The sequence below is a fragment of the Drosophila sechellia genome, chromosome X, assembly GCF_004382195.2.
Source record: "Drosophila sechellia strain sech25 chromosome X, ASM438219v1, whole genome shotgun sequence".
Classification (NCBI taxonomy): Eukaryota; Metazoa; Arthropoda; class Insecta; order Diptera; family Drosophilidae; genus Drosophila; species Drosophila sechellia.
In genome coordinates this window covers 2,533,883-2,558,797 of record NC_045954.1, presented here as the reverse complement: position 1 = coordinate 2,558,797, position 24,915 = coordinate 2,533,883, and the positions used below count along the sequence as shown (strand labels likewise).

Here is a 24,915-nt window from a genome sequence, read left to right as displayed (position 1 = left end):
TTCCAAGGTAAGTTGAAAATTGTGGGATTTCAGCTAACAACAGACATTTGTCACAATCCTTCCGCACCCCAAAAGTATACTACATTTTGCCAACCAAACCACCGACTTGAAGAAATACGCATTTGTATATATTTTTGTTTGTAATTTTTATTGTTTTTAAATTAATGTTTTCTTTACGCATTTGTCTCGTGTTCATTTTCATTTCCTCTTTGAATTTGGGGCTTCCTGTTGTTATTGTTTAGTTTAGTTTTGTGTTTATTTGTTAATTAAGTTAATGTTCGGTTTGAATTTCTCATGAGGTTGCCTCATAATTAAAGCGAAACGCTGAAGTTGTTCATCATATATAAGTTGGTTTTTCTATGCATATATATGTTTGAATATATATTGATTTGGGCTGTCATTTTCCATCTGCTGACATTTTCAAATACAAATAAACAGTGTGTGTGTGTGTGTGAGTGGGTGTGTTTAAAGATTTATATAACTTGTCTGCTGTTTACTTAGATTATTACTAAAATGTTTGGGGCTTAGTTTGGAAATCTTCGGTTTTTTCTTTCTAATTTATTTGAAATTATAGACGTATGTGCGTGTGAGTATGTCTGAATGCTCGATTGTGTTCTTGTGTGGGTGTGTACATATATGTATATAGTTAAATTTAATTAGTTTTGATGCCACAAAACTCAACGTTCATTAATTGTATAAATGTATCATTTAGTTAGTAAAAAAAAATATGTTCTCGTACAATATATAAGGAGTTCTATGGAAATACATACAAATAGACTTGGTTTTGCTTTTGCCCTTTGCCCTTTGCCTTCTGGTTTCTTTTTCGCTTTTTTTTGCTTAATTAGTTGCTTGTAAATGGGTAAAAGTGCTGGGACATAATCGCAGACATAATTTGGAAACGAGTTCTAAGCAGTTTAACTGGGTGGTTGTCATAGGTATATATAGTAGATAGATTGGAACCAATACTATAGTTGCGCAGGAGTTTCCGGTTGATCGATCTAAGGCCTTACGTACTAAAACCATCATCGGTTTCATTGTATTTTACTTCAATTTGTATTAAATTAGTTTAAATTTTCAATTGCAGCTAAATGTCCTTTGTCGATTACTTTTACATATATCAAGATTGTGGCTCCACTATCTCATTACCTCATTTATTTGCATTGTTTATTTAAGTTAATGGGTGGCGTCGCGCGCTAAAAGCGTTTTACTCATTCATACATTCACTTACTTGTTGCTCAATTTGTTATATTTCTTGTATTTATGTATAGTGTTTAGTGTATATTGCATTTTGACGATCGCTTCCTTAGATAATCGTACTTGCTATACGTTACATAAGAACAGGCCACGGAAAATGTTGCTATTCGTGGAGAGTTGTTATTCTTCTTTCTTTCTTTCTTTCTCTTTCTTTTTCTCGTTATCTGGGGAGTTTCCGGTTCAAGGATTGGGTTTGAGTGGGGTTCGAGGGTCGGGGGTTGCTACTGGGACTACTACTCTTGTTAATATCTCGTATATATATATATATATATCTATGTTTATATAATATCTATATCGTATTCATATAGATGCACTTGCGCGAGTTTAGTTTATGTTGTATCCGCCCTTTTGCTAGTTCCTCTTACTTGCCGCCTTTAATTGTTTACTTTTACTATGGATTGCTAACTGCTGTGATCGTTATATATTTGTATAACCGCGCATATATATAAACGTTAAATGGGCAAAAATTTTGATTTATTTCACTAAGTATTCATTCAAGTTTCGTCTGCATTTTTACTTAAGTTATATTACGTTCCGCGAGCTGGTTGTTAAGTGTTATTTACTATATTAAAGGTTTGGGACGCGGGCGAGGGGTTTCCGATTATTTCTCAACATTCCATCCGGGATTTTTCTTTGTCTTTAATAGTACAGATAGTTATTTTAATTATTTATGCATAGTTTAAAGTGGATTTTTTTTTGTTTCGATTTTATGCTAAATATTTGCTTGCGCCCAATGCATATAGCTAGATATACATACATACATGTGTGTGTGTGTGTGTGTGTGTGTGTGTGTGTGGGGATGGGTTTATTGTTGTGTGGGTGTGTAAGGGTACTGGGCGTTTTGTGTGTGTGAATTCCTTTGTCTCATTTCATTTACTCATAGCTTCTGCTGGGGAACATCCGACATCTCTTTCATATTTCGAGTGTAGCTGCGTGTGTGTGTGTGTGTCTGTGTGCTGTTGTCATCTCGCTCTTGGCCGAAATGGGTTAACTGAATCCCCGGGCCGAGCGAAAAACCTGCTAATAACATTACATTGAAAGAGCTCCTCGCTCGCGCTAACCCGACGCCGCTGCCTCGGTTTCTGCTGCTCCGCCTCCAGATGCGGCTGCTCCACTGTCGCCAGCGTCGTTATCCCCGCCGTTCCCGCCTCCTGAGCCCGAACCGGATCCGGAACCCGAGCCGGCTGCCTCTCCGTTTCCGCTTCCGCCACTTCCGCTGCTATTGAGGGCGCTGTTCGACTGCGAGCCTACAAAACGATTCAGCCAAAGAAGGAAAAAGATATACAGATGTGGATTGCTATTCGTATGCATTAGCTTTATGTTGGGGGTGATGCGCTTGGGAGGCCCAAACAGAGCGACCCAACCTTCTCACACAGTTTCAAGCCATTTCCTAGGAGCTCAATCAGAATGCACACTAGCCATTTAAGTAAGAAATAATATGGAAATGATTTAAAAACTCATGTTTAACTGAAAATGCAAATAATTATACTTAAACATTAAGTATGGCGAATAGGTAACACCACTAGAATCGATGGAATCCCAACCATTTCAAGAGCCCAATTACTTCGGAGATTTTTGCTCCAGGAGGAAAATGAAGATGCAGCCGACACACTGAACAAAATTATACTGTGGATACGGTGGTCAAAAGGAAAGGCAACAACAGAAGGTTTTACTTTGTTTAAATATTGTATTTGTTTCTCTTTTTATTTGTTGGATTTTGTTGTATTCATTTATTATCATTATCATTACGGCTTCTGTGCTCATTATCATCAACGAATCTAAATATTATCATGATTATTACAGCATTACATATACAATTGTCGGTGTATGCACGTGTGTGTGTGTTATTGTGTTATGTAATTAGCGAGTCTAAAAATAAGCTAACGTGTTTAATTTTGCATGGTTTTTTTTTTTTTATTTTTCAAGATTTTCCAGTTGTTCTCTTTTTTACTCGCGTGTGCCTAAGTTACTAGGAAAATGTATTTTATTCTGCGTGTGTGCATGTGTGTGTATTCAATAATGGTTTATAATTAGCGTAATAATTAGTTTTAGGGCGATTATAATAAGCTATAGAAATAAATATAAGTGTTTTGCTCATTTCTCATTATTTCGCATATGCAATTCGCTTCCTTCTTCTTCTCTTTCTTTTTTCTCTTCCTCCTGCCACTCTGAGCAAGAAATTGTTAATAATATTCAGTAGCAGCTCTGTGCGGAAAGTGTGGCGAGCGGGGGGAGCGGGGAAGGAGCTTTTGGGGCGAGGCAGGACGACACTGACTATGTATGCGAATAATAATGGAGCTCTGCGGTGGCGGGAACCCGGTAATTGGACCTTATCTACATATTGCAACTAAGCCGCCGGTTCTCAGGCGCCAGCTCCACGCCTGCGCTCTCTTCCTCCTCCGATCTGTATGTCCGTATGTGGTCATTAACTCATCTACTGGCTAAATAATGGTATCTGTACATATATATTTTAGTGCGAAAAAAAATATATACGATTAGGGGTTCTTAGCTTGCTCGATCTGCTTTCTCGGCTTGTGAATCGAGTTTTACTTGTTGCTCAATAATCATAGTTATTATTTAATAAAAATAAAAATAATTTATTTATTCAGTATGTATGTATACATAATGCGTGTTGAAAAAAAAAATATAGTTTATATTCATAATGATTATATATTATATAGGTATAGTTTTTAAACAGTTTCGCTTTCGCTTTTGCTTTGTTTTTTTGCGTTTTTTCTTTTTTCTGTTTTCTTTTCTCTTTCGTTTTCTCTGCGTTAATAATTTTCATTAAATTTAGGTTTTAACATAACATTAACATTATGCTCGGGGCTTTGCTTTGTTTCTGTTCCTTCCTCTTTTCCTCATTCTCCTCCACTTTACTTCATCTTCGCCTCCTCTTCTGCAATCTTCTGCCTTCTTCAGCTGTCTTAGGGTCGTGTGTGTATGTGTGTGTGAGTGTGTTGCATACTGCATGTTGCACGACCATGCCCTGGTTAACCTACGCAAACTCTTAGTTAGTTAGATCTTAGCTCTAACCACACAAAACTCGCCCGCCATTGTGTTACCATCAGTAATCATAAGTTAAACGTACTAAATCAAGGTGTTGTAAAAAAAATATGCAGTGACTCTTTTCAATATACATATACATGTTTCGTTTTTTTTCTTTAAGGCGTCAAAAAATAGGAGGGTACAATAATTAACGAAGAGAGTGGCGGAAAGGTTCACTTAAAGTATTAATTAAAAGATATATATCGCCACGCGCGGCAGCAATAAAATGACAATCGATCAGCGCTCGCTCTACTATTATAATTATTGTGTTTATTTACCATTATCATGTATTATTATTTAATGCTTATTAGTTTATTTTAGATTTAAAATAAATTTAATGTTTTACCTAAGTAAAATATTTCTTTTGTTATATTTTCTGCCTTTGCTGTTTCTAGTTCTTTTGAAAGTGCGGTTGATGCTGCTGCGGCTGCTGCTGCTGTTCTTTCATCAATTGCATTAATTAATTTAATTATTCTCGTGTATTTAGTTTGCTGTGATTGCTGGATTGGATTGGCTTGCTCCATTCTTGTTTATGGTTATTATATATAATTGCTGTTGTTGTTGTGTGTGTAGGTGTTATATATAATGATTACTATATATATATATGCCTGGATATATATTAGTGTGTGTATGTATGTTACTATTTCCCCTATGAATCTGTAAATAAAACAAAAGGAAATAAAAAACAAATTAAAATCATAATTCTTTAGCCGTCTAATGACACACCAAAACCAAAGTAAACATGACTTAATGAAATCAAATGAAGTCGAATGAAATACAATGTTCTATTATCAAGTGTTCCATAGCGATAGATAGACATAAAAAGCCGGTCGATCATTATATCCCGATTGATTCGAAATATGGCGAAAAGGACAATTGCAGAAAAGGATTTTCAGTGCGTGGATAGTAGGCACACCTTGGAAAGACATTTTCAGTGCAACCCCGAAGAAATCTAATGAAGATCTCGACTTTAAGAACCATTAACAAAACACCCACTGAAGTGACGGGAATAACTGATTTATATTTAACTGAAAATGTAAGTACATCAAGAATTTGTTTTTGAGATCATCTTCTTGAGTCTGCAAAATGTTATTTTTCTTGATTCGTAATACTTGATTAAATTCTTGACTCATGATTTCCACTCTTTGTCCACATATAGCATGCTTCTTCTACGGCTTCTTTACTACTGGATCTATTCGTATCTTTCCCTGGGTTTGCTTGGGTTTCGGGAGGTGCTTTTAATGGATGGATACAGGAACGGTGCTCGGGTAGCTTGGAATCAAATGCTGGACGTATAGCGCTGGAAGGGCTTCCCCGACAACGGCAACTTGCGATGTTGCTTCAGCATGAGATGGTCACCAGCTAAGGATCGGGCAATGGATGAAGTATGGGGCTGTGTGTGGCAAGCGGATTGCCAAGATCAAAGTATCGTATCGTGATTAAATGCTGCTTTTTATTGCAAATATGGAAACTGTACTGCAAATCGAAATCGGCTTGATTTGGAAAATTAGTGCCTGTCACATGGCACACAAGTTAGAAACTGAAGGTACGATACGATACGATACAATACTGATGCTATGACTGGGAACGAGAGGAGAGGAGTTGAAAGGGAGCAGTAGGCGGGAGGAGCTGCATGGCCAACCGCTTACTCACCTGTTACATTGGCGCCGCCGGCGTTGGTCGCGCCTATAGCGCCAGCTGCTGTGGCAGCTGCGGTCGCCGCACCGGCTCCGCCACCACCACCAGCGACGGCGGCATTGGCTCCGGCAGCCACGACGGTCGGCGCTCCCGATGCTCCGCAGCTGCTGCTGTTGTTGCCGGATCCGGGTCCACCGGCATTCGCTCCGCCGGTTCCTGCTGTTGCTCCGCCCGATCCGGATCCCGCAGCTGCTGCTGTGCCCTGCGACTGTGGCTGGGCGGATCCTTCCACCGAGGCACCACTGCCCGTTGACGAGACGCTGGTGGAGCCGCTGGCCGCAATGGAGGCTGCTCCGCCGGCCGAGGGCCGATTGCCGCCAGGTCCGGATGCGTTCTGCAGATGCTTGGGCAACAACTGCGGCACTAGGCTGGGCTGTATTGAGAGCTCTGCGGATTGAAGGCGACATTAGTGTTGCAACGATTCTGCCTCACCTGGCTGATCGACCTGGTCACTCACCATGCTCTGTGAAGTTGAACAGCGGCGGCATATCGCGACCGTTGGGCAAGGTGTGATTGCCCTCCATGCGCAGCTCATCGAAGAACGGATGTGCACAGGCCTTGAGCGGTGTGATCCTGGCACTGGGCGTGTACTCGAGCAGCAGGGACACCAAGTTGATAGCTTCTGTAGGAGTGCGTATACGGAAAACCTGTGAGTGGGAGGAGCATTCGGTTAAGTAGCGTTTTCAACCACCGGACATCTTTGCACGGACTTTCGTGCGGGACTCAACAATTTGGTGGGACAGAATTGGGCTGGAGGGCAAAAGGGGCGGGCAGTGACGCAATCATCGTAGATATGGACAGGACACAAACGAGAACACAGATTAAGCGTTCGTATTTACAGATATTTGATCGACGCGATTCGGAATTCATCACGAAACAGCACCGACCATTCTTCATTTTTTACGGATCAAAACAAACGTCGGCAGTAGGCAGTAGGGCAAGAAACCAAAACAATCAATTAAATTCAACTCCAAATCAAATCCAATAAATCAATCAAATGTATAACTTCTTTGTACAGCTGGGAGGGCTGGCGAAAAGCTAAGCATGAACCGAAAGCCATGGAACTGCATCTCAAGCGGAATCTGGATACATGTACCCATCCCAATGTCTGCAGTTGAGCATGAAATGCGGATTGATTGAGGCGGCTGCATCTGTAGGCTCCCGCAGTTAATACGGAACTGAGTGATTGAACCCCGAAAGCTTTTGGGATAAACCAGGCTTATCAGTTGGGAGATCAAGACAAGCAAGAATGCGAATCTGGATCTGGATGCGCCCACAATCACTTGAGTAGTCATGATACGACCCTGCATGATTTGAAGAGCAAATGTCGCTGCGATGGGCATTGTGCTTATTTAATTTGGTCATTTTGCTTAACGCTTTTTGCTTGATGTTTTCAATTCGTTTCTTGGCTTACTCGCATTCGTTTTTTCTGGTTTAGGGCGTTTGGAAATTGGGTGCGTTCGAGTAGTGACTGCAACGAGTTTGTATGTACACACAATTTTCGGTTAGAAACACTTGTGGCAAATTAACAATGAGTGCTTTGGGTGCTTGTTCCAGGGGAAAATGGAGTTTCGTCCCCCGAGAAGAATGCTGAGGGGCGGTCAACATGAGCGCGAGAAAAGCGCGAGGGAAATCGAAAATCATAATCGATCCAATTCATTTCCTGGCAACTGGCCACTTACTTTCTGCCATGGATGACTCTTAATCTGGGGGAACTTGAATTCCGTGTAGTTTGGATTCATCTCGCGTATCTGTTCTCTTGTCGGTGTGCCCAGGACCTTGATGACCTCGACGAGCTGGTCCACACCGGAATCGCCAGGGAAGATGGGCTGGCCCAGCAGCAGCTCGGCCAAAACGCAACCGGCACTCCACACATCTGAAAAATGCATATTAGGATTACATGGTATGGGATGCTATGAGGATATAGTATACTCACCGATCTTTGTTGTATAATTGATGGCGCCAAAGATGAGCTCGGGGGCGCGGTAATACCGGGAGCAGATATACGACACATTCGGCTCGCCGTGCAGCAGCTGTTTGGCGCTGCCAAAGTCACAGAGCTTCAGCACAGCCGTCTCCGGATCGAGCAGAAGGTTCTGCGGCTTGATATCACGATGGCAAATGCCCAGCGAGTGGATGTAGGCCAAGCTTCTGAACAGTTGATACATGTAGAGCTAAACGGGCGAAAGAGCAGGGAAGTTAGTGCCGAGTGCGTAGACACGGAGTGCAGTGGAGGACTCACCCGAATAAAGTTGATTGGTATCGTTTGCTTGGTTTTGGCATATTGGCGAGCCACTTTGTATACGGTTTCTGGTATATATTCGAGGACTAAATTCAAAAATACTTCATCACGCTGCAAAGTGGGGAGGGGGGAGAGAATCGATTAGGATGCGATATCAGAGTGTTTTGGGCGTAAATGATCCATGTGTGGATGCGTATGTGAGTCTGGGTTTTGGAGGAAGCTGACCGATGCAGTTGCGAGCTGTCAACATGCGTATTATTTGATCGGGGTTGTACAGTCGGCGACATTTAACTGAGTCTAGCAAACTAGCATAGCAGCAGGATATCATTGATTCACGGGAGATTGTACGAGTACCATGCGGTGTGATCTTCTGCACGTTTCATTGTACATTTCTCTAATAGATAGCGGGGGATTCGTTCGGATTCGTTTATGAGAGATAGAGAAAGATCAAGATCGAGTGAGAGCAAGTAGCAAGTCGCTGAATGATCTGAGCTGGAGAACTGATAACTTTGAGATCTGGGATACCTGGGGCTTCAGCACACTCGCGAATATGCCCAAATCGATGGGGAACTCGGCCAGCTAGTGACCGATTTCGAGTTCGGTTTTGGATTCGGATTCGGATTCGGATTCAGATTCAGTTTCGAAACGGGTTCGGTTCGGTCAGTATTAGTTTCAATATGCAAGTGAAAGAAATTCGTTTCAATTCGGTAATCGCTTTACTCATAAAACGGTCAAAAAGTGCTAAGCTAAAGCTCAGTTCAGCTGAAAATAAATACTTAGTACGGTTTAACCATCAACATAATTGGCTTAAAACTCAGCACAGCTGTTATTTACACATTTTTTGTTCCGAATTCCACTCGCTCATGGATGATGGATTTTCAACTGAAATCGTACTAAGTAATTACCAAAGCTGGCAACTTCAGCAGTCCACCTCCCCCAAAAAGGTTGCTACTTGATCAGCTACTTGACTTTCGGCAAGCAGATCTTACCTTTTCACCACTCGAATAGAAAAAGTACAAAAGCTTCACAATATTACAATGCTCCAGTTTGCGCATTATTTGCAATTCGCGATTCTGTGAAGAGAAAGTGCCATTGTTAGTCAGGACCAACACATAGTGATTCAATTCAATTGATGCACCCACCTTAAATCGTCTGTCTTGTAAAACTTTTTTGATTGCCACCAATTCGCCGGTATCGCAGAGCTTGGCCTGGAACACGACGCCGAAGCTGCCATTGCCGATGACCTTTGTGTCTGTATAGGAGACCTCTTGTACGCGATCGGTGCCTTGGCCGGGTGTTGCAACAACTGTTGTGATTTTAGAACCATCGCGACCTGTTTGGTTTGGGGGCACAAGAGCAAAATGATATTTCGTTAGTTCAAGTATTTGGTATTTGGGAGCAAGTTGGATTCCCTCATCCTAGGCACACACACATATATATAATAAATAGTAAATATTGATGGTTTATACACCTGTCGTCTCCCAGGCGCCCTCCAGCTTCTCCTTGCTCCTATCGACCTCCTTTGGAATGGACAGTGCAACACTGTGCTCGGGCCACAGGTCGTTCAGCTTGCCGATCAGTTGTTTCATGCCTGCACACAAATCAGACGCGAATCACACAAGATATGGTCAGGATAACGATCAGTCATCGTCCCTGTGCAGGGATCATCTCGAAACGAAAACAGCGGAACGAGGAATGGAGGGAAGATGGAAGAGTCACGGGGGTGAAGAACTAAACAAACACGAGTTGGAGATACAGACAGAAGAGTTCGGATTGATGGGACAAGGCAAGTTGGCGGTTAGGAGTACGAGAAACAGAGATAAAAGGATGTAGATAGTGTATTCCGCGGTACAAGTTGCAAAATAAAGTCTTTTCAGAATTGAAAGTCAAAGAGTATTAAAAGAGATTAAAGTTATGTCACACCTGCATCTCTATCTCTCTAATCATACTGATTAGGTTTAATTAAATACATTTAGCATAAGATAGCAACTAAACTAAGTGCCTGATTTTTCCCTGCAATTTGCGACCGAGCCCTTTGCATTTTTGTTGCTAATTAATTTTGGCATTGGCGCCAAAGATGCCGATGCCATGTTCATGCTCATGATGACGACGATGATGATGATGATGGGGCAGCTGCTACTGCCTCTCGCATCATTGTCGATTTTGGTGGTCACACATCTTCAGATGTTTCGTACTTTTCGCTTTTCCATAACAAATTCTATCGTTCTATCGTTTTATCTTTATATCTACATCGATAAAGGATGTCGGGTGTGTGCGTGGTTCACATTTTGGGATCTGGGATATTGGGGGTTTTCTTCTAGGTCCTATCTCTGTACTTGGGTCCTTGTACTGCTTTCCTCCTCCGCCGGCACTGGCGATGCTGGCCCCACTGCCGCTCCGGTTCGGCGGTTTGCTTTTCTTCAGAGCGGCGGCCACCACCAAGGACGACGAGCAGGCGGACTGGGCCGCCTTGGCCGCGGCGGAAAGGGGTTTGTGCTTGCCATTCGCCTTCGACTTGCGATCCGCATTGGAGGACTCGCTGGTGGAGGAACTACTGCTGGTGGTTTCGCTGTCCGAATCGGATTCGCTGCCTGCGCTGGAGGAGCTGCCCGAACCGGATTCCGGCTCGGATTCGGTGGGGCTTTCGTTGCAGGAGCTCGCCTCCTCATCGCTGGACGATCGACGTTTGTTCTTTTTTTTGGTGGCCAACGGTATGGGTGGCGCTGCACCACCACCGCCCAGGGAGCCCCTTTTATTCTTGATGACCTTGGCGGGCGGTTTGCTGGCGTCTATGGAGTTCTGCCTGCCGGAGGTGGTGGTGCCAGAGCCAGCACCATCCGATTCACTGGCCTCGTTCACTGACCCACTGCCGGGTGCCAGCTTCTTTTTGCGAACCACTCGCACCACCTTGCGGACACCGCGCGGCACCGCCACGGGCACCACCTGTGACTTATCCACCTTGAGCGGGGAGTACTGGCCACCACTGGTTTACTGATCCACTGAACCACCGTGCGAGTGGCGGTAGAGTGGGTATAGCGCTCTGCCTGCCTTACACGGCAAAAAAATATGTATATGTATGTATATATGAAATCAAAGCTTGCGCAGAACGGCAGCTGAATTAGTTCAAACCTTTATTCGAAACTCATTATTTGGATGAAACATATTTGAGAATTTATAGAATTTAAGCAACATATCTTGGAGAATATACGAAGTGTATACACATACGTAAGCAATTGCTTTAATTCCTACATATTACGCAAGCTCACTCCTAAGAGCATTATTTCACAGATACAAAATGTATCTGCACCAAGTGCTTGTGTTTCAGAATGGATAATCTAACGTCCAATTTTCCAGTTTCAAATGCAAAATAATATAGGCTTTATTTAAGGCGATGCCAAATGTGGTTGGTTCACTGCATACAAACTTTAAATGCTTTTCTCTCTGTGTACGATGGCAGGCTTTGGCCTAGTTTTTATTTTCGGTCACTTGACGTTTCGTTCGCTTTGTGTGCAGATCAATCGATCGATCGATCTTCAAATAGCAAAAATGCAAACACGCGGCACCACCGAAAACAACAACAAAGTGGAATATCACAGTAAAAAAAAATTGCGAACCGAAATAGTACGATCTTCGATTTTTCGGATGTGTTTTTTTAGGAAGAAGGGGCGAGAAGAAGAAGCGAGAGAAGAGGAGTGCTCCTCCTCCGATCAGATCCGATGCGTTCCGTCCGTTTCGTTCCGCTTTCGATCCAACGATCCGATCGCTCGAGCTACCGTTGCACAATTGGCGACAAAAAATGGAAGAAGGCAGAGGACAACACGAACGACGAACGACAGCTGAGAACCCAGAGATCGCACTCGAATGCCACACGAAGGGCGATCGGTGGGTTCCACACGCGACCCACACACGAATGCGGTCCACCGATTCTTCGATCGTTTAAAACGCGCTTGAAAAAATGCAAAAGCCTACTAATCTTAGACCATCCCCATCATAATAATCGCGTACAATTTGTTGCGGTTTTGGGGAAAATTTTAATTGAGCGAAAATTGCGATAAGGCCAAGGCAGAGAAGACGCTGGTTCGGAGACGCAGAAGACAGAACGACAGAAGACAGTCGACAGAAGAAAGACAGTGGCAGCCAAGCGTGGTCAAGCATGCGACAGCCACGCCCCCTTATGGCCCCTGCCTTTTTTTGACGACAGACAACTGACAGTTCAATGCGGCGGCGGCGGCGGAGAAGAATGAGGCAGAGCGGAGAACGAAGATTCGCCAGAAGAATTCGAAGAGAATGCGGCGGAGAAGACCAATCAAAGGATACACCACGCAGCACATGCAAGTGCAAATCAAATTTATTTTATTTTAATGAATCAATTAGAATCACAAATGCGACGAAAATTAAAGCCCCAATAGCATTGACATTGTTTCTCATTGCATCTGCAACGGCGAACAGATAAGATCCATATGCGAAATGTTAGCATGGTACTCAAAGTTGAAAAGCTTTAGTAAATGATAATAAAATTGATAATAAAATATTTGCGTGCTAGCTTATAAACCAATTTACTTTATTGGCCCATAAACTTTGTCAATCGATATACAAATTATTGCCAGACGACGATGTGGCGTTCGCACTTTCGAAAGAATCGCAAAGGATCAATATGCATACAGTTATATATATTTCAATGTGCATTTATCGATTTGATCGATTCATCAATTGTAAATCGTTTCTGTTTTGGTTCCTCCGCAGCCATTCTCACATTAATCAACTGAGTTTCTACAGGACTGCGACCAAATCAATCAAATTATCAATGGGTAAAACACACTGCTCCCCTCCCCCTGGCCAAACATTCAGAAAGGTGGAACATGGGCCGCTGCTGCTGGTGGAACAGTTGGAGCTGTCCGAGCGGCAAAGCTATTTGTTGTGCCGCCGCCACCGTCGACGGAAACTAATCGATATACAAGCATTTGGCACCACTCAGTCGCAAAAGGGGGCGTGGGCGGTTGTGGGCGGCGCAGTGCGGTGGCATGCAAAATGCCATGACGCAGTACCACCACGTTAAGGGGCGAACACCCTCCATTCGGAACGGCGGAGGCGGAGGAAGCTAACGCAGACGGATGGAGCAATAAAGGAAAATGGAAAGCGCATTACCAAACAATAATCGGGATCTACCCCGAAAAACTGGCATTTTGCAACCCCACCATTAGATAGATATCTGTGTGGAGTGGAGTCATCGCCGCACGAACTTTGGGTTCAGTTGAACCACGCCCAAAATGCCCACGATTAGAACAGGCTATCCCCCAACTGAGTTGAGCTTTTGAATTGAATGAGAACCTTTACCCAACATCCAACTAGTTTTATTTCAAGGATGTAGAACGATAATCCCCACTTGGATTTCCCCAACTACTTTGAGGGATAAGAAGAACACTTACAATAAACCCTTTGAGATCAGCCAAGACTGGAACGTCTGAAGGGTAAATGTATGTACGAGTACGTATAGCCCTTGTTTTTTAGACTATTTTTTATATATTTCATTCGCAATCTTCACCTTGCCGCTGCTGACTATTAAAAAATGTACTCTATCAGTGCCATTTTTCTGTGTGCTAGTAGCTAATGCATATGCAGTATATATAGTTTGCATATATAGACTTCATTTAATTGAATCGAATTGATTTTATTTTATTTTATTGGCTAAGAAAGCTATCTGTCGATCACGGTTTTTGGGCAAAAGAGAGGCCAGAAATCGATAAGCGAGGCGGTGGAAGAGGGATGCCAGATGACGACCCACGCGGGCGGAGATCACGAGATGCCCCACAATCTGCAGCACTTGGCAACCTTCTAGAAATGAATCCACCAGCCATTGTCACCTGCATCATTATCATCGGTCTCTTTTATCGCAGCGTCTTTTGGCTGCATCAGCCGAACTTTCCATAGCATACTTTTGAATGCCACCAATAAAATCGGGCAACACTTTTCTCTTTTGTATCTACGGAACGTCCAAATGCCTCCCCATCCATTCCCAATCGTTAGAAGACCTCAAAGTGCGGAAAATATATGCAAAACACAAACAAATCGGAGCAGAGGAAGCCATTTCGCCGAAGAGAAATCAATAGTTCGTGAGGTGCATTTTAAAGAGAACTACTAGTATCTGATATCTGGTATCTAGTAAGTAACTAGAACCCATTGAAAATGCTCTTTTCGCAGCTGATCAAACACGAGTATTGAATGCGAGTTGACATAACATAAAATCAACTAAAGCAAATTAAAATAAAAGCAGACGCGTATCGGCAATGGAAGCTGGGCAAATGTTAAATAAAACATTTCCATCGCTGTAACTGACGAAAATAGCAACACTAATCACTAATCACCTGTTGCATCGCTATCAGTGTGCAAATACAAATACACAAATTGCAGTATTGTACTAATCAGATATCCATCAATATCCAACAAGCCCACATTTACTCTTACTCTTCAATAGTCAGCATCAACAGGTTATAGGGATTCCCCCTCCTCTTTTCCCCCAAATAATAATCCCAGTTGCAAATATATATATATTATATTCCCAAATACTTAGTGAAAAACACAAAAACATATTTTTCCATTTCAAATCCCAAATCGAAAGTGAGGCAGGGCAGGGTAGAAAGGAAATGAGGTGAGAGGGCGGCATAAAAAACGAAAGAAAAAAAACAAGACGACAGAGACACGCCTCCGTTTGGTCACAGATTTAGTGAATATACGAATGTATATAATACATATATGCACATATACGTAAAAATACATTTCACAAGCTGCTCAATATATGCATGTTGTTGGGCTTTGATATTTTTGGAAAAGTTTTTTGCTCTGTCATCCGTTTTATGAAACGAGCGCGTGATTGTCGAGCGTTAACACAAAAAAAAAAACAACAGCAGCAGCTAACACGGCGTAATCTCTGCTCCCGAATCCCCGATTCCTCCCGTCTTCCCATTCTCTGCCCTGCCACCCCCTCGACGGGAATCGGGTCTATATATATGGCTATATATAATCAGCGCTTTAGCAGTATAGCCGCGTGCCTCTTGATCTCTTTACTGCCGATCTCTGATCAGGCAGCCTGCCGTAGCTTTGACTTAACCTCTACACAGCGAGAAACCGGGGGAGGGAGTTGGGCGGAGTGAAGTAAAGCAAAAATATATATGTATATAGTTCGCCAACCTTCCTGCTATCAGTCAGCATCTGCTAAAAGCTGCAAATCACTTCTACGACTTGCCGGATGAAAACTGAGACGATGCCTTGGGCTGATGATGATATGGTGATGATACCGAGGTGACAAGCACGCCGTGACACAGTGCCTTCAATACGCTGGAATCGTAGCAGCCAGCAAGGGGAATGCCACTAGCCACTAGCCACTCACCACTTTTCGCACCGCGGCGTTAACGCTTCGTTTGCTAGCTAAGCTCACGGGCCAAGATTCCCAAGTGATGCAACTGACAACCATTTAGTGGAATCTTAAAAAAAAAACAACCAACTGCAAGTACTAACTACGCTATCGTATGACACAGGTGGGCAGCAGGTAACTGGATCGCTCGTCGGAAAAGTTATATTATCCATAAGTCAGTCCTAAAACTCGTCGGCCACTTTGTGCGCACTAATTTCTACTCGTCGTTATAATTATAAACTATACACTTAATCCAAAGTTTGCCAGTCATAAAGTATACTATGTAGATGAGTTGGCGAAGAAATCAACATCAGCTGGCGTAAGTCAGTGCTGTTGCCCTGCCCTGCCCATCGTCGGATTTTTTCTTATCAACGAGCAAATGCAACAACAGAGAAATGGCCTGATGTAGAGACCGAGCGAGAATATTCCGCTTTGCCTTATCGTCGGCGCTCCACAATAAAGCCAAGATCACATTTTACATGTGCATATGGCAATAAAAGGGAGAATAAGATCCCATATAGGCGCATATCATCTCCACCCTCGTTTATCTGAAGACAAAACTATCGGAAAAATGGAAAAATGTACTCGTTGCTGGGTTATTGACCCAACTTCCCCAACAGAGAGAGAAAATATGCAACAAAGTGCGTATGTTTCATCAAACTATTTTGCATTATACATCATCATTTCGTTCGCTGACTAACGACGAGTAATAGAAGCAGAGAGCACAGCCAGACCTTTATCACTTTACATTAAATCTCCGAAAATTTTCCGCACCCATAAACGTATAAAGAATACTTATCTATGCGTGTATATGTGTGTGTACATAGAACAATCTCACCCGATACGATAACCCCTAACTCCCCTCGGGAGTTATGAGGAATTTGTGTTTTCCATTCAATCAACACTTACCTACAAATAGAAGAAAGGAAATGAAAGACTTTAGAAATCACAGTTTAAAACAATTGATAAGAGACATTCTGCTATTTCTGCTTGTATCCATTGTGGAAAATCTCTATGAAGGGGCAAAGTCTGGGGCTTTGAAGTCTATATATTATATAGTACTAATTACTATCCTATAGTTAGCTTCCGATTAAGCTTAGGGCATATATTTTACCTAGTATGTTCTTGAACTTTTGCACCACTTTGGTCCAACTGACGCAGGACTGTGTTCTGGCCAATTTGGCAGTCTTAACGTTCTCGCCACTCCCATCGCTGTCCGCATCCGCATCCGCGTCCAGATCTGGCTCGCCGTCGATTTGGGGCTCGGCTCCTTGCTCCACGTCCTCGGTGTTCTGGGACTGGTGGTCGATTTGAGGGCGGGTGGTGATGGTGGCAGCATTGCTCCGGGGGATTCGGTCGTAGTGGTTGTCGTGGCTGTGGCGGCGCATCTTGGCGGCACCACTGTCCACGTCGCTGGTGGCAACCACATTCACATCAGCCACATCCTCTTGCACATCCACAACGAGATGGTTGTGGTTCTGATGGAGGTGGCCACTGGGTGGATTGGGTACCGAGTTATGTTTGCTCCTAGAGCTAGTATCACAGTGTGGTTGTTGTTTGTAATCATCTTTGGTGTCGTCCACCACCGCTCCGCTGGCCGCCAAGTTGGATGCCACGGTGGTGTTTCGCTTCTTGCGCTGCTCCTCGCTCCTCCTCTCCCGTTTCATCATCTGCTTCTGCTGCTTGGCGAGCAGCTGCTTCTGCTTGCGGGCGAACTTCTCCCGCAACTTGGGACTGCCGAACTCGTCCAAATAATACATGGTGTCCTGGAGGCCATCCTTGCGATTGATCAGCTTCGAATCAATGTGCGGATCCTCGCTGATCTTGAGCAGCGGGAAATATATGTGGCCGTCGGTGGCCAGGCTCTTGGCATCGCGTCGACGTGCCATGGCCGCCGCCACTGTGAGTTCCGCCTGATCCGGTGGCAGAAGTCGGTTCTTCGGCTTGGCATCCACCTCGTCCACCTCCTCCTCTTGTTCGGTTTTGCTCTTGAGGTTTATTATAATACCCGACTGATTGTCCGACTGGTTGTCGGCCTCCTCGACATCGTCGTCCACATTGACGCCGTCGTCCTCCTCCTCGATCTCCGATCCGCGATCATCGCAGTCGACGTCGTCATCATCACAGATATCCACCTCATCGATGCGATCCTCCACATCGAATCCCTGGGTTCCAGTGCTGTTCGTACTCTTGTACTTAATGCGGCTGCGCAAGATGCTGTTGCCGCCATTGACCACACTGCCCACGATCACGGGTGTATCCACGCTGCTGAGCTCCAGGGCGGAGGAGGCCCTTACTCTCTGCTGCTCCTGGGCCTCGGAGCAGTTGCTGCCCAGGCTCTCGCTGCTGCTGTTCGACTGCGCGCCGCTCTCCTTCGAGCTCGTGGCATTGTGACTGGCTTTTCCCGCACCCTGGATGTCCTTGGCTTTCGATGGACGGGTGGTGACACCATTTTCGATGCCGCTGTCCTGGCTGAGCAGCAACTGCTGGCGCTGCTGCTTCTGCCGCCACTTGCCGCCAGGTGGCGCCTGCGGCAGGCTCAGCGAGCCACTGCTACTGCGTGGTGGTGGCAACTGCAGTTGCTGCTGCGATGCACTGGAAACAATTACACCGCTGTCCGCCGAGCCCGTCGATGTTTGCGATGAGAAGCGCTCGGTCAGCGGTATTTTAATCGGCTGGCTTATTACGTTGTTGTTGTTATTATTACCGTTACTAGTATTATTGTTATTGTTGTTGTTCAGTGTATTATTTATGTGGTTATTGCTGGCGGGCAATAAATTGAGAGCTGGTGCAGCTCCTGCTGCCTGCGTGGTTGTTGTTGTTGCCATCAGGTTTTTAATGGTCTGTTAAATACTCTAGGCGTTAGAGTATTTCCTTTTCGGTTCTTTGAAACTTACAAAGCGTCTAAAGCGGCACAGTTTTTCTGTTTTTGGGTATTTTAAATCACTTGATTTTAGCTTAGTTTCGATTCTTTTTTATTTAGTGTTGGCGCTTCACAGTCACATTGCCTAATATTATTCAAATCAAGTAAACAAATTAGTGGTTGTTTTCGATCTGTTACACGAATTGTTGCTGTTTTTGCTGCATTTTCAAAAACCAATTTGTTCTATTTTGAATTTCTGGCTAAATTTAGCCTAGCACTGCGGTTTGTTAAAACCGTAAAAACCATAGAGAAAAGCCAAACAAAAAGCATTCGAATTTAAACAACACACGCTCACGAAATAAAAACAAAAAAAAAAAACAGAAATGGGGAGATCTTTGTGATTTTCAATATTTTACTGTCTATTTGGGTTATTTATTTGTGTTCTGGTCTGGTCCGTTTTTCTCAGCGTGCAACATGTGCGGCCGCCTTTAAGTTCGCGAATGAACTGAGAACTCGAGAAGCTCAAACGAAACCGAGAAACAGAAACGCAGAGAGAAAGAGCGAAACAGAGCGAAAACGACAACTCAAATTCCAAATTATTATCGCTGACGCACGCCAACACACATATGTGTATGTGATGGACGGAGGAACGAGTGGGAATGTAACACAACGCAGTGACAGAAAGAGAAAGGGAGAGCACAGAACAATGAGAGGGGCACGGAACTTTCCTCGGTCAAATGTGTGTAACGCTTTGGCAGCGAAACACCTGCAGAGACCGGAACGCGATGGAATGGAACACAGATGCAATTCTGGCACAACCAGAAATGTGATAAGCTCCTGGTATCTTCGTCTTCCATTATTCCTCTGGCCGTAAAAACCTTAATCTTATCACTACTTTAAACTGCCATTTATCAGCATTAAAAATACTACACTAAAAGCCAAAAACAGAAACAATAATAAAACAACAGCGTTTTTTATTTACTTATGCATGCCGCCTATGGGTGGGGCGGGTAGGAAATCTTTTTGTAGCCGGCCCCATTAATTTACAACTGCACATATTTATCAAGAGACCTAAAGTGCGGAGGTGTTAAATAAAACAGGAATGAATTATAAATTAAGCAACAGCTTAACGGAATCTGGAGAGATGTGCTAAAAAAAAAAGGGGTACTGCAACGAACAATATCAAAAACGGAAATTATAGAAGGAATATCAATACCAATTGGTATCGTACCATCTAGATTCCATCTATAGATATCGACCCGCATTACTGCGAATAAGGGGAGAGTCCGCAAGTCTTATTTATTTAAATGAGATTGAGTAGTTTGCCAAGAAAACTACTACACAAGGAACTACGGCAAACGTGTAGAAGGTAAACATTAACAAAAAATCAAAAATGGTCAACACCAATAGTGCGCAATAGACCAAAGACAAACCCCATCAACGAGGCAACACAATTATTGCACGAGTCTCCGTCCGTAGGTCCAATTCCCCTAAACGGCGTACGGGTTGGTTTCAGGTTGAAAGCGGTTTTGCAGACGGATGACAAGTGTCCAACAAACAACGGACGAGACGGGAAGTTGTGAAGGGTGTGCTTGGGTCAGTTTGTTGGCTTAGTCGGTTAGGTCATGCCATGGCACAAAAACAACAAGAAACGGGAAAATAATGATAAAGAAACAGAAACACGAAACCCTGCTAGTTGGGGGATGAACAAAGCTACCTACAGGGTGGTGTAGTTCGTACAGGGTGTTCAATGTACAAGTCGTTCCAACACACCTGGCTCTCGGACCTCGGGGATCAACTTTCAAATACTTTTTTTTTTTTACAATAATGATGTTTACTTTGTCAAATATCATATCATTTAGATTATACCCAACATCAATCGGTCCCATGTTCACCAACTTTCCCCTTGCACTTTCGCCTACAAGCAGCCCCTACTAATAGCAACCGATTCCGTTCGCCACTGCGTCATTTGCTTTAATGTTTATTGACTTGACATTGGAGCTTAGAAAAGACGCAGAGCCCCAATCCTTAAATATATAATGCCTACAAGGTATTACTTGCTGTGTACACCATCGAATGGGCTCTTGTTGGGTTGAGCAGAAGGTGACTTATAGGGACATTCACTTATTAGCCACTCTAGAAATAATTCATTGTAATAAATATCTACAAATTGGTTCTTTATCTAATAAACACCTGGAAAATAAGTTACGTAAGAAATTAAAAAAAAAAAAAAAAAACTTTCGAAATGCATCGAATTACAACTGCTTCTGAGTATCACATCTAGAGCCGCAGGGAACGGAAAATTTTGAAATGTGACACAGCACAGGACAATACAGTTTCTTTTCCATTTCAATCGATATTACCCACGTGCCGGTGGGTTCCAGCTTCGAGTCAACTTCCATTTAAATAGCAAAAGAGTTGGGTCGGGCTTAGGTAGTGGGGTTTCCACAGAGAAAGGCTGGTCTGTGGGTCTTGTGAGGGGCATGTGAGCCAAGCGGCTGTGGTTCTTGTTTACTTGGTCTTGAACTTGCATGTCGATAATGCGCTCTGACATTTGCCGTGGTTGGTATTATTAACAGCGGTAATTGCCGCAAGACATGCTTTAACAGGCTATTTATACCGGCTGGGGAATATTGATTCCGAATGCAGAAAAAATGTCAAAAAGCAAAACATGTTTTAACATTCGCCATTCGTACCGTACCGTGCCCCTTTTTGAGGTCTAGGCTATCGAAATGAATCGAAACTAAAAATACTGTAGAGGCGGCATTCGAAATCGAAAGTGAAATATAAATAAGCAGCAAATAATTAGCAAAAGGAATAAAGGAGACCCAAAAATACATCGAATGCGTTCCATTCCACTGTTTCATCAACGCCTGTTGCTTGCACGCCAGCACCATCTGTTGGCCACCTCATCAACCGCGCGAAAGTGAAAGTACAACAACGAGCGCATAGAACAGCATAAAATAGAACAATAGATGAAATAGGCGAAAGAAAATAGCAAACAGCAGAACATTTGCATTTCATTTGGGAAAGAAATAGGAGGAGAATCATTAAATGAGGAGAATTGAAGAGTAAAGCGCCACAGGAAATTTTGCGCATCTGCATATTTGCCAAAGACTTGAGAATACCAACAGTCAACAAAGAACCAACTAAAACTGGGAGGCCCTGGTGGGGTGATACACAAAAGACCACCCTACGCAGGGGGTGGTAAATAAAAATACAAATATATTCATACATACATATCTACTATGGAAAGAAAATAAAACGAAACCGAAAAAGCTTGTGCATTGCTGTCGCTATCGTTGACTTCCTTCGCCAGCTGCTAATGACCGAGTCGGCAATCAATAATTAGAGCTGACCAGGCAATTAACCCATGACAGACTGCTGCACATCGCATCACACCGACGTCGATTACCATCTTAAAGGCATATGACTTCGATAGCAATGGTGGCGAACACCGATTACAGCGATAACGATAAACAAACGTAAACTGGTTAAAAGCGGAAATGGAGTTCAAAGTGAAACAAAGAAGATTCTTCCCCTATTACATTTCTCTTATACCATATTGGAAGAAATTCTTCTAGAAAAAAGCCCTTTTAATTGATATTGCGACGCGTAGTTGCTTCTTGCCGGGGAAATCGACAAACAAAAGACAATGGGACATTTAACACAAAAGGAAAGTTACAGGTCACAAAGCCACCAACACAAAGCCGTCAAAATGGTAAAAAGACGAGCCATCTCTGGAAAACTGAAGGAAAAGGAAGCGAACAACTCAAAGGAGAGGTGATGGGAGAAATGTGAGGTGAGGGGAGGTGGTGCCAAAGCCAACACGCGATTAGTGAATGCCCAACCCTGGTGGCAACCGCCACCCAATTACCAATTACCACCACCCACACCTTTCTAGTCCAAAACAAATGGCAGCAAGAACAACCAAAAACTGGTAAAAACCGAAACAACAAGCTCAACGTCCAAACTGGCTGCTCAAAAAGCGATAATTTGTGGTAATAATACCTGATTCTCGTCGTCTAGAGCACATGTAAATATATATAATATATATTCAGAAATACTTATATGTAAACGGAATGCATGTATAATGAAAACAATCAATATTTGTTGATTAGGCATCGGCGTATGCGTTTGCTCGTATCATTAGAACGGCAATTATATGATAATTGTTTAACCCATTTATATGACAACAAAGTGATAAAATGGAAACGAAGAAACTTGGAGAACAAAGTTTTTCGCTCTGACTACGAAACTCTGACTTTAAATGTACATTAAGAGCAATCCATTATCAATTGATTAGAAATTTCAGCTGGAAATCAATAGTTGCAGCAAGAGATAATGGCCAAACAATGGAAACAAAAAAATATAACCCAAGGCGAGGAAATATAATGAGAGCACTACTCACTAAGAACCCTGATACAAACAAAAGCTAACAATATATAGTATCGGTTACTAGAAAAGCTACGTAGTACATATAGGAGCCCATATTATGTTGCTAGACTACCAAACAGTTGCAGAGAGCCACTCCACTCCATGAAACTATGACCAATCAAGTAATAACGCTATTCGTGTCACTCATCCACTTAAAAACCCACTCCTACTTGAAATTCACTTTCGGTCCTTAGCTGTGCACTCAATACGAAACGACCAACAAAACCAAAGACCAACCAGGTGGATGGCTGGTGGCCTGAATGTCAAGTTGTCGCCAAACCAAAGCACCGATTCTGGAGTGGATTTGCTTCTGGTGGGCGGAAGCATGGAAGAGGGACTCGACTTATGCCAAAACCACACGTGCACGTAGCAATTCATGACCCAATCTTATCAGCAAATAAAAAGTAGCTACAACAACTGTGCAGGCAAATTGCCTAATTTGCCAAAAATAATATAAAAAGCTTAGCCGAAAGTGAACTTTGGTCATGTGTGTGTTGTGCTAAGTACTTTTCCCTGTTAATTGGGAACGGGGAACAGAGTGAAATGGGACTGGGGGTTATATTGAAGCACCTCGGATCATGTATCGCCTATCTATATGGCCCCGTCGCCTTTAAGCATTTAAGTATGCATATAGAACATACAGTACAGGAGTACATGATCGTGAACGAGTATATGAGCTGGGAAAGGAGATTAACTTAACTTGCGATGATAAGCGGCAATCCACTCTAAAAACCTCACACCATACACATATGCGAACGTATGCCAATCCCAATCCCCAAAACCCCCTCGAAAAAACCCCTTCTTGTTGCCAAGTTCTTTGTTTTCGTTTTTACTGCACTTGCTTATCATAATTACATGACAAACAACAACAATGTTGGGTTGCTTAATGTAAACAAATAAACAAGGCAGCGGAGAAGCATTTTCTACATTGATAAGAAATTACAAAATATTTTTGTTTATTTTTTGGAATTTATGGGAAAGTCACAAAACGACTGCGCTTGTAAAAATAAAACGGATTACAATTTGCATATAAATAAAAACACAGTGAGTCAACTCATAAAGCGAAAGAGTTGTTGAATGTGTTTATGTTGCTTAACACAGTGATTTTTGTCGAAACAATTCTACGACTTCAAGCGGCGCCAATGGGTTAAGCCACTTAAATTGGCATTGGCTTAGTCACTATCCATTTTTACCCATTCAAAGCCGACCGAAGGAAAAAACCAAGACAAATTAAACGAGCGCTGACTAAATGCGGAGTTCCAAGTACTTGGGTTGTCCCCCAACTGCAAAAACTCGAGCCAAGAAACCCGAGAAACAAAACAAAGAAGAAAAAATATGCAAAAGTAAGCCAGCGAACTGCCTTCAACCCAGACTTTAAAAACCCTTATAGCTATTGATCAAGTAAATCCAAAAAAAATAACTTTTAAATTAATACAACACAAAAACATAATGCCAAATTGGTATTTGCAAGCCATCAATGAATTGCATCAGCCAATTCAATAAGCGATCGTTAGAGATAGTGAACTCGAAAATTCAGGTCACCATGAAATTTTGATTTTCCCAATTTTTCCCCCACTTTTCCCACAAAAATTACGCACAGTTTATCACAGAGAAAAGCGCTTGCACCGTATAAAGTTTACCAAACTGTTGGTTTATTTATAGACAATCTCTCCTCTCTTTTTGTTTTTGTTTTTTGGCTCACCCCCCTCGTTGAATAAGTGAACCATGTGTCATCTCCAACAGAAACAACAACAACAAAAGGCACACACAAAACCACAAAATATAAAACAAAAATCGAATCATTAATGAGCAGAAAAAGCCGACAAATGCTCTCATGAGAGAAGGAACGACAGCTGCTCTCCCTCTCACGCATGCAGCCATCTCACTCGCACAGTCTCGGCCCTCTCGCTCCCACTTCAGCCCCACAATGACGCAATGCGTGGCAGCATTTACGTCAGGCGAATG

General features: G+C 43.0%; 1 protein-coding gene across 6 annotated transcripts in view; it reads right to left on the bottom strand.

The window, feature by feature from the left end:
* Positions 1–388: 388 nt before the first annotated feature.
* Positions 389–24,915, bottom strand: part of LOC6620798 (protein kinase shaggy) — a 42,756-nt gene continuing 18,229 nt past the window's right edge. For 3 of the 6 annotated variants that reach the window (XM_032725085.1, XM_032725086.1, XM_032725087.1), the window contains 8 exons: positions 9,385–9,575; positions 9,232–9,315; positions 8,243–8,353; positions 7,937–8,174; positions 7,683–7,876; positions 6,458–6,647; positions 5,956–6,387; positions 389–2,501 (listed from right to left, as the gene is read on the bottom strand). In XM_032725085.1, coding sequence (XP_032580976.1) covers positions 2,311–2,501; positions 5,956–6,387; positions 6,458–6,647; positions 7,683–7,876; positions 7,937–8,174; positions 8,243–8,353; positions 9,232–9,315; positions 9,385–9,575 — 1,631 coding nt within the window. In that variant the 3' untranslated portion in view covers positions 389–2,310. Of the gene's footprint in view, positions 2,502–3,998; positions 4,960–5,955; positions 6,388–6,457; positions 6,648–7,682; positions 7,877–7,936; positions 8,175–8,242; positions 8,354–9,231; positions 9,316–9,384; positions 9,576–16,764; positions 19,003–24,915 lie in introns of those variants that run through there. The other 3 variants (XM_032725083.1, XM_032725082.1, XM_032725084.1) reach the window with 3 other exon arrangements.